The 11,069-nt window shown below is 39.0% G+C and overlaps 1 protein-coding gene across 1 annotated transcript; it reads right to left on the bottom strand.

Annotated features, from left to right (window-relative positions):
• Positions 1–4,702: 4,702 nt before the first annotated feature.
• Positions 4,703–9,130, bottom strand: ARL14 (ARF like GTPase 14). The gene is given in 1 exon segment (XM_081811062.1): positions 4,703–9,130. A coding segment is annotated over 1 exon segment (579 nt). The 5' UTR covers positions 8,095–9,130; the 3' UTR covers positions 4,703–7,515.
• Between the last annotated feature and the right edge of the window lie 1,939 nt (positions 9,131–11,069).

Here is an 11,069-nt window from a genome sequence, read left to right as displayed (position 1 = left end):
GGAGGGTATGTGCTATGGTGAGTGCTGTGAATTGTGCAAGACTGTTGAATCACAGATCTGTACCTCTGAAGCAAATAATACATTATATGTTTAAAAAAAAAAAAGAAGAAGATAGCAGGAGGGGAAGAATGAAGGGGGGGTAAATCGGAGGGAGAGACGATCCATGAGAGACTATGGACTCTGAGAAACAAACTGAGGGTTCTAGAGGGGAGGGGGTGGGGGGATGGGTTAGCCTGGTGATGGGTATTAAAGAGGGCACATACTGCATGGAGCACTGGGTGTTATACGCAAACAAGGAATCATGGAACACTACATCAAAAACTAATGATGTAATGTATGGTGATTAACATAGCATAATAAAAAAAACTAAAGTCAGCATCTACATGCTGGCTAACTGAACATAATAATAATAATAATAATAATAAAAGTCAGCATCTATGGAAAAATAAAAGAAAGGCTTTGGGGAACAGGATATTCACACAGTCTCAAAATATACTTCTCATATCAAATTACTTATTAAGAACAGAGGGGAAAGTTATATTTTTACCTTGGGGAAATCTAGTGGATACTATCATAAAAGAAGTAATCAAATTTAGCATCATCAATAATGGGACAAACTGACACTCTGTGTCTCTTAATGGATATAACAGGAAGTACATCAGCTGTGGAATATTCTTTTTTTTTTTTTTTAATTGAGCTGTGGAATATTCTTGCCAAAAGTGTTTAACCTGAACTTAATTGTGAAGGAACAATCAGACAAATTCAGACTGTGGGGCATTCTTTTTTTTTTTTTTTAAGATTTTTATTTATTTACTTATTTATTTTAGGGAAGGGGGAGGGATGGGGGAGAGAGGGAGAGAATCTCAAGCCAACTTTGCCCTGAGCGTGAGCCCAACACAGGGCTTGATCTCACCACCCTGAGATCATGACCTGAGCCAAAGAAACCAAGAGATGGGTACTTAACCAACTGAGCGACCCAGGTGCCCCCAGACTGTGGGACATTTCTTTAAATGATCTGGCCTAGAGCCTTCAAAAATTTTTAGGTCATGAAGAACTAGCAAAAGTCAGGGAAAATACTCTAAAAAAGTGACATAACCAAATGCAGTAGATCTTGGATAAAATAAGTTCTATAAATAAGTTCTAGGGCGCCTGGGTGGCTCAGTTGGTTAAGCGACTGCCTTCGGCTCAGGTCATGATCCTGGAGTCTCAGGATCGAGTCCCACATCGGGCTTCCTGCTCAGCAGGGAGTCTGCTTCTCCTTCTGACCCTCCCCCCTCTCATGTGCTCTCTCTTTCTCATTCTCTCTCTCAAATAAATAAATAAAATCTTTAAAAAAAAATAAGTTCTATTTGGAGGGAAATTTGATTATGGACTATTAGATGATATTTAGTTAATGCTTAAACTTTAATTTGTAATAATGGTATTCTTATATGAGAGAATGTCTGTTCTAAAGAGATGATAAAGTATTTAGGTGTGAAGTATCAGGATGATTGTAATCGTGTGTGTGTGTGTGTGTGTGTGTGTGTGTGTTTGTGTTTGGAGAGAGAGGGAGAGATGGAGAAAGAGCCCAGACATGGCAAAATTGTTATAACTGGTGAATTTAGGTGAAAAGTACACCTGTCTTAATTTTACTTTTCTTTCAAGTTTTCTGAAGACTTGAAAATTTTCAAAATAAAAAGTTGAGGAAAAATTAAATTCCCCTTTCCTTTCCTGTTCTGGGGTGAATCAAATGAGGGTCCTAGAATGAGTAGGAAGACCGAGAAGAGGGGATTTATGAGGAAAAGAGGCATGGGAAAAGGAGTGTGTTGGGACACATGGGAGGAGCAAGAAGCATGGTCCTAGTTTAGGGTAATAAACAGTGGTGGCTGTAACAACTTCCAAGTGTCCATGGTTTTAACACAATAAAAGTTTATTTCTTGTTCAAGTCTCATTCTAGTCTGAGACTCAGAAAGGTGAAGTAAACTTCCTGAAAGCCAAAAAAAGTGGTGAACCAGAATGCCCACCTAGTCGTGGCTCCAAAGTCTGTGTTCATTCCAGTCCAGCACACTGCACCCAAGGACCCTGAGAGTGTGCTAGGTCCAAATCTGCCATTCTATTATCTCTCCATTATGGGATCCATATTCCATCTTGAGACATATCCTAATGCCCTGACAAGACCTCACTTTATGGTTCAGACCATTCATTCATTCATTCATTCATTCTACAAATACCTTTTAAATACCATTTGTGTCCTAAAGCTGAACATCACTATGTTCTGTACCTGTATCTGTTCTAGGATATAACAGCAAACAAAGTCCCTGCTCCCATGAAGTTTACCTTCTAGGGAGGGAAAGAGACAATAAGTAAATGAGTAAATGATAGGCTTTAAAGCCATGATAAATTCTATGTAAAATAATAAAGCGGGGTAAGGGGGAGGGGGTAGGGAGTGGCGGGGATGAGGAGGTTCATTTAGATAAGGATTCAGGGAATGAATGCCTGTGCATGTTTGCTTGGAGACCTGAAGGCTATGAAGCTGTGAACCATTTGAAGACCTGAGGAAAGCATATTCTGAGCTGGAGAAACAGCAAATTTGGCTGTTCTGGGAGTGAGGTGGGAGAAACAGGAAGAAGGTACCATAATGAGGTAAGAAGCGAATAAAGGTTTGTAAGGCAGGGCAGTGAAGTGAGCTGATGGTCATTTTTAGACCTCTCCCGCGTGGAGAATGTAGCCACCCAGGTAAGAATCAGTGGTGGCCTTGTGGTAGTGATGGAGATTGAGAAATGGCCAGAAGGGAGATGTATTTTGAAGGGAGAGCTGACAGAATTTGCAGATAGATGTTAAGACCTGAGGGAAAAGGGAGGATGGTTCCTAGGTTTTTGGCCTAAGAAGTACTCTGGCCAGTCCTGTGTGACTTACAGAAACAGACATTTGATGGTAAAAGTGCATGTGCCACATTATTGTTAAATTCATTGTATGATGATAATTACACTTTTTAAAAAATCCTGGAAATCAGAGGACTAGGCTCAATAACTGCTTAATCAGTTCTTCATATCTTTAAAATGGTGTTGACAATATTTGTTTTGCCTCTGCATAAGATTTTGAGAGAACAAAATGAGGTAATGTTTGTGAAAATACTAAGTCATCTAATAACTCACTTTTATATTTGTGTGGCACTTTCAAGGTAAAATGCACATTCTCCTGCTTGAAGTAGCTGAATCTGTTAACAGTCAAGACTATGCTAAACATCTGGTGGACTGAAACCCCTGTGACACTCAATCCCAAATTATGTTAAAGTACACATTAGCACTACCAAAGGAGAAGTCTGTCCTTTGCCTCTCTCTCTCTCACTCTCTCTCATTTTGTCTCTCCATTCTCCCTCTTTCCCTCTGGAGAGTTCATGCATACAAGAGCAGGCCAACTCTTTGAGAAGCATGACAGATATACCGTTTCTTGGGTTCTCCCTTCACATACTCAACACACTGAAGCCTCTGCAGATCGTCCTCCAGTACCGCCCATAAGGTACAAGAACTTCAGGACTCTGAAATTCCCGGTCTTTCTTGTTTTGGCAAAAGCCAAATTGTTCACCATCAGAACATAGTGATGTTCAGCTTTTTTAATTGACCAATTAATTTTAACATATATTAGTCACTGCTGATGCTTTATTTATTTGTCATTCTTTATTCTTAGACCCCGTTGGGATTTTTTTTCCACCTGAGAATACTTAGAAAATCAGATCAAAATATTTAACTGATATTTACCTTTCACAGTTTTAAGTCTTTAAGGAAGGAACATTTCAGAAGTGATGTGCTTTTGTTTGCTACAGATCCATGGCAGTGTGCTATTTTGATGAATTAAAAGTTTTGCCTTGTTATGTATAGATAACAGAGAATAAGACGAGTGACAGTAATAAATATCAAGGCATGAATATTCCCAACCTCTTTCCCCTTGCCTGTTAAGGAATATTTTGCTTTTGTGCACCTCATCTTTTCCCCTACCCTCAATTTGGGGCTTTATTAGGTGAATCAGAATGAAGAGTGTATAGGTATGTGTTTGTATGTGTGTTGAGGGTAAGAGGAGCATGCTAGGGAAAGCTGGAGGGAAATGCCAAAGAAAGGAAAGATTGGTAAAATGTACATTGAAACGAAAGCAAGTGACTGATGAAAAAAAATAGATTGGACCCCAGGGAAGAAAGGGGAAAAGCATGGAAATGTTCAAGTTTCTCAGACAAGATTGCTAGAGACTTTGAGGAATAGCTGCCATCTGGGGGAGATGATGAAATGACGTAGGAAAAGCTACTTTGTAACTTTTGCTCTTACATTAAGAATGTATCTGCCCAGCACACCCACTACCCACAGCTAGAGCTTTCTCAAGTGAAGATTTTAATTGATTTTTATATTTGGGGGAATTTTTTTTTTTTAATTTTACATTATGCTAAGACTAGGCCACAAGGGCTTCACTTAATTCAGAATAAGAAAATACTGAGGACCACCAGGTGACGTTTTCTATTCAGACATTTCCTATAGACGTAAGTTAGTGATTCCTGATTTTAAGATTATTGGGAAGATTTTTTTTAACCACATAGGGAAAATGGTAAGAGAGGATGCATTTTTTAATGTGGTTTTAATAATTTTGTGGAACTTAGGCAAAACTACTACCAAGCATTTAACATTGAAGATCCCCGCTGAGATCTTCCTGAAATCAGAAACTTTTTTTGCCAGTCTCTCAGCATGTTTCTTATATCTCTGTTATTGCACTTAATTTATTCTGTCTGGCTTGTTTTTTCAAAGAACCTTCTTTTTTTTTAAGATGTTATTTATTTATTGGGGGGGTGGGTAGAGAGGAGCAGAGGGAGAGGGAGAGAATCTCAAGCAGACTCCCTGCTGAACGCAGAGCCTGACGCAGGGCTTGATCTCAGGACCCTGAGATTATGACCTGAGCAGAGTCAGATGCTTAACCCACTGAGCCAGGTACCCCTCAAAGAACCTTCTTAATATAGAAGTATTATATGTTGGCCTGCATTTATTTTCCCCCCAGCTTTACTAAGGTATAATTGACAAATAAAATTGTAATATGTATTACATATATAGTAATATATTAAAGTGCACAATGTGATGATTTGATATACATTGTAAAAGGATTCCCATAATTGAGTTAATTAACACATCCTCCTTACTTTTTTTTAATGAGAATGCTTAAGATTTACTCTCTTAGCAAATTCAAGTATGCAATACAGTATTATTAACTATAGTCACCATGTGTACATTAGATCCTCAGAACTTACTCATCTTATAATTGAAAGTTTGTGCCCTATTACAAATGTCTCCCCATTTCCCCTTACCCCATCCCCAGCCTCTGTTAACCACGAATCCACTTTCTGTTTCTGTGAGTTTGGCTGTTTTAGATTCCCCATAAAAGTGAAATCACAGAATATTTGTCTTTCTGTGTCTGACTTATTTCACTTAACATAATGCCCTCTGATTTCATCCATGTTGTCACAGAGACCAGGATTTCCCTTTTTTGTGGCCTTCATTGTGTATACATACCACATTTTCTTTATCCATTCATCCATTAATCCACTGATGGATGCTTAGGTTGTTTCCACATTTTGACTATTGTGAATAATGTTGCCATTAATATGGAAGTGCAGATACCTCTTCAAGGTAGTGATTTCATTCCCTTTGGATATATACCCAGTAGTAGGACTGCTGGATCAAATGGTAGTTTTATTTTTAATTTAGCCTGGATTTATTCCTTTTTTTTTCTGAAGATTTTATTTTATTTTTTTAAGTAATCTCTATACCCACTGTGTGGATCAAACTTAAAACCCAGAGATCAAGAGTCGCATGCTCCACTGACTGAGCCAGCCAGGTGCCCTTAGCTTGGATTTATTCTTGATTGTGTATAATAAGCTCATAGAAAACAGACACCATACCTTATTAACAGAACAATATGACAAGTAACAGTACTGGCCCTGAAGTTAGACAGATGAGTTTGAATCTTGACTCTGCCACTCCTCAGTTAAAATACAAAGTAGGTTTTGTGTGGTTGTTATTGTTGTTACCTTGTTTAGTCTCAGTACTCTCCTCTGTAAAATTGACATAATAATGCTAATTTCTCTCAAGGCAGTTGTCAGCATTAAATGAGATGAATGAAAGCGATTACACAACACCTGGCACAGACAAGCATTCAACCAATGGTAACTGTTAACCATGTGTATGTCTACTTTATATTTGAATCCCTACCATGCAGCACTCAGATCTTTGCTATCAAGATCATGGCTAGGGCGAGAGAAGGAAACCATGAGAGGAATTCAGGGGCTAGCACCCTTGAACATTTATTTTCTTCTGTGACCTTAAGATTTGGAGCCCCAGGGGCTGCTGTCAGGGCTTGAGGCATGCTTCTTCTAGCCCAAATGAGCTTTGTTAGAGGTGGGGCAGGAAGAAAGTGTCATCTGTTAGCACCAGGACCTTCCTGGGAGTTTGATGCCTGTCAGGGGCATTCCAATTCAATCCCCAGTTCCTTCTCCCCTCCCCAACAGTGGCTCTTTAGGGTCTTCTAGTGATGGGAACTTCCAGTGACTAACCTCCACCTTCATGAGTCCCTAGGAGTTGGGGACCTTCTTAAAGACTACCTCCTGCATGAAGCACTTCCTTTTTTCCCAGGTCAGAAAAGAGTTGCTCCTGTTATAGCACATAGTACTTATTGCCCTATTCTAGCTACTAGCTTTATGTTGTTTCCTCCTGTGAATTGCAAAGACTCTGAGATTAAAGTCTGGCTCTGGTTCCTGTTTGATCAGTGCAGTGAGCTGTACATATATTCCCAAGTAATGACTGTTCCACCGAATTCTACATAAGCCCATCTTGGGGCTATAACCTCAAGCTGAGCAAAACCCAGGCCTCGCCCTAAACTCTAAGGAGCTAGCTACCCTGATCCCCAGAACTTTAAGGTATAAACTTCTTCCTATGTTTCTGGGCAATTAACAGCCTGAAGTTCCTTGTTTGACTCACTGTAGGAAGTTCCCAGCAATAGATTTCAAAGAGTTGGCAGGAATCCAGAAAAAAACTTCATTTAAGGCATAGGGATCTACAAGGTGTTAACACCAAACTTTTTCCTCGCCATAATTTAAAGTTCTATTTTTTTACTGGCTGTTCCATAGGAGTGTGGTAGAAATTCAATACTGTAACAGCTGGAAACCATCTGAAAGAATTCTGACCCTATTAGCAGTTCACTTAAATTTTGTTCTAGTAGTCATATAAAAACAATAAAGCAATAATTTATTTGGTCCCAAACACAATTATTCTTATTTATCCAACATGCACAAAACTGTAAGATTTTATTCTCAACTATCATTACCACATAGTTTACTAAAGTGCCTGGCCAAAAATAATATTTTCTAGATATTATTCTAAGTTTTTAGCTGAATTTAGGTGAGATAACCTTTTAGGAAAAGTTTGCTAACTCGGCAACTTGCTTTTCTCACTTGGCATAGGAAAAAAATTACCCTTTCAATTTCACCAATACGTCACTGCTTGGACCTCAGTTCTGCTTAAAGAATGCTAAAGTGTCTCCTCTTGATTTCATGTGGCTTTTCACAAATCCAGTCAATTTCCTGAACCCCTCCATCAGTCCATCCCCGGTGATGGCACAGCAGGGCTGCACATACCAGTTCCGGTCACTGCAGAGCTTCTTCACTCTGAACATTCTGGTGATGTCCTCGGCAGTCAGAGCTCCAGGTACATCCTGTTTGTTGGCTAACAGGACAACAGGCACATTTTTAATGTGTTCATTCTTCAAAATGTGCTTCAGCTCTCTCCTGGAGTCTTCCAGTCACTGCTTGTCTGTACTATCCACAACATACATCAGCCCATTGGTGTTCTCACAGTAATACTCCCACACGGTTCTCATTTTTTCCTGTCCTCCAACATCCCAGACTGTGAGTGAAAGACTCTTTTCCAACTCGATCATCTCCACGTTGAAACCTATTGTTGGGATGGTCGTAATATCCTTAGCAAGCTTTAATTTGTAAAGGAGGGTAGACTTCCCAGCTGAGTCAAGTCCCAAAAGAAGAATCCGGGCTTGCTTGGTTTCGGGGTTTTTAGAACTCAGTAGACCCATTTTAGGGTTGTTTTTTTTTTTCCTCCCTTCAAAGACCTTTTCTTTTGGCCAGGGCGGATGTTTACTCTCCAGGTTTCACATGAAAATAATAAAAGGAAAGAAGATAGCAAATGCTTCGTGTCGTTTTAAGACTGGGAACTTGTGTGCATTTATGTAGCAGCTTATTGACCTCATTATAGGCAAACAACGTTTTATTTGCAGTCCCAGCCAATTGTAAGGAATCTGGTATGAGTAAGCAGCCAATGTTATAATTGCTCAAAGGGGAAATTCTTTGAGTGAGTAGGATGCAGGAGGGGCTGGCTGCGTGATACCATAGCTTGTTCTCTTCCAGATGTTGGAAATTTAGAGGTAACCAGAGGTTTATGGGAACATGGTTCGGTAGTAGAATAAAAACTTAACAAGTGTTTTATAGAACTTCTCTAGTTATTTGAACATTTCTCTTATCCCAGTTGTAAATGAGTAACCAGGCTTCTGAAGTCATGAAGAGAGAGTTTATCTCACAGTGCCGTAAGTATCTTTAGTACTTCCCCTTGTCCAGATCACTCAGTAGGATACTTTAAACCACCCAAGGTTATGTGAACCTTACTCCCATAATATACAGAAACACTTCTTTACTCTTCTAGAAAATTTATACTGTTCACAAGACCAAATATACAAGGATAGGAGGGGAGTTTGTAACACAAATACTTTTGAAATTAAGCAGTCTTATTAAAGGTGGAAAATTGAATATGTGTTTTTATCTCCTTTCCTCAAGACTCCACCAAAATGATGGTGAAGGAATAAAAAGAACATATAAACCCATAACAAGAGCAGGAGAATCCATCAGAGGGTGAGAGATTTCAACAAAATTCTGCAAGGTGGAATATAGATGGAAGATGAGTGGTGGTAACAAAATTCAACTGAGTAAATTTGAAGATCTGATTGGCTTTATTAAGTGATTCATGAATTGGGCAGCATCCCATCTAGCAAATAAAGGGGAGTTTCAAGAAGTTGTATGAAATGGAAGCTTTCTATAGAAAGGAGGATGGGGTAGGAGATGGGCAAAATGGGTATAGGGAATGGGAGATACAGGCTTCCTATTATGGAATGAATAAGTTACGGGAATAAAAGGCACAGCATAAAGAATATAGTCAATGATATTGCAGTAGCATTGTATGATGATAGATGGTAGCCACACTTGTGGTGAGCATAGTATAATGGATAGAATTGTTGATTCACTATGTTGTACACCTGAAACTCATGTAACATTGTGTGTTAACTATATTTCATTAAAAAAAATAAAAAGAAAGGAGAATGGGGCAAGAAAGTTACTAGCAAAAGAAAAGAAAGGATTGTTTCAGGCAAAGTCACCCTCCCTTAGGGAGAAGGGCAGGGGACCTTTTTAGATGGATTACTTCATCTTCCTTTTTTGGGGAATAGAGAGGGCCCATGTGACAAATTATATCATTGGTGCTGCTCAGAAAATTTCTGATTGACAGGTTAAGTTCTATTTCTGGGGGAGGTTGAATCTGCAGTTAGGTTAGGTTTTAAGCCCCAGTTTGGTGACTCAGCCTGGCCCAAGTGATGCCATTTTGAGCCTATGGTTTTCTTTTTAACAGTGGTAACTGATGCAGCAGGATAAAGCCAAAGCTTGGAGTCTTGATGCACAGGATACAGATGGAAGGGATGAAATGAGGGACTAAAAATAGAGGGGGGTTAAACGTCCAAATAAAGACCCCCAAGATAGATAAATAAATAAAACCACACACACTTCTGCTGACTGACCATTCAGCAACAAGATGTTATTCCAGGAAAAAAAAATTTAAAGAAATTGAATGATATCAGAAAAAAGACCTCCAGGTTTGGAGAGTTGGGAGTTTCCACATCATAATGCCTAACTCAACATTTAATTAACTTTATCCAACCTGACAGTTGGCAAACATTGCTCATGTACACAGAATGCCCAATCAGCTTTTCAATGCACAGAGGTTCCCATACTTAATACATGGCATGCCTTCAATATAATGAGAGAAAGACCAAGATAAAAATAAGGCTTTATAGAAGCTTAAACAGGGGTAATGCAGGGAACAAAAGAAAATTTTCAATAAGTTTTAAATATTTCCATAGAGATTTGAAAAGGTATTGCATCCATAAAACAAGACAAAGATGCTATTCAAAAGGCTACTCAAAAAACAAAAGAGAACTTTTGAAAAATAAATACATGATTTCCAAAATTTGAACAGATCAATAATAAGTTGGAAGAAAATCTTTCGGAAAATAGAAGATAGAAAATATAAAAAAGAAAGAGATGTAGAGGATCAATCCAGACATTTTATTTATTTATTTTTAAAGATTTTATTTATTTGAGAGAGAGGGCATGCAGGGGGTGGGGCAGAGGGGGAGGGATATATCCCTACCCCCTCCCCTCTGGTAACCATCACTATGTTCTCTATAGTTAAGAGTCTGTTTCCTAGGGGGACCCTCCTACACTGTTGGTGGGAATGCAAGCTGGTGCAGCCACTCTGGAAAACAGTATGGAGGTTCCTCAAAAAGTTGAAAATAGAGCTACCATACGATCCAGCAGTTGCACTACTGGATATTTACCCCAAAGATACAAATGTAGTGATCTGAAGGGACACATGCACCCCAATGTCCACAGTAGCCAAACTATGGAAAGAGCCTAGATGTCCATCAACAGATGAATGGATAAAGAAGATGTGCTATATATACACATGGAATATTACGCAGCCATCAAAAAATGAAATCTTGCCATTTGCAATGACGTGGATGGAACTAGAGGGTATTATGCTAAGTGAAATAAATCTGTCAGAGAAAGACAAGTATCATATGATCTCACTGATACGAGGAATTTGAGAAACAAGACAGAGGATCATAGGGGAAGAGAGGGAAAAATGAAGACAAAACAGGAGAGGGAGACAAACCATAAAAGACTCAATCTCAGGAAACAAAGTGAGGGTTGCTGGAGTGGAGGGGGG

This window comes from Leptonychotes weddellii, unplaced genomic scaffold (assembly GCF_054177405.1).
Source record: "Leptonychotes weddellii isolate Sample4059 unplaced genomic scaffold, ASM5417740v2 HiC_scaffold_5275, whole genome shotgun sequence".
Lineage (NCBI taxonomy): Eukaryota > Metazoa > Chordata > Mammalia > Carnivora > Phocidae > Leptonychotes > Leptonychotes weddellii.
Note: the sequence above shows the minus strand (reverse complement) of the source record. Positions and strands in the feature narration are given on the sequence as shown.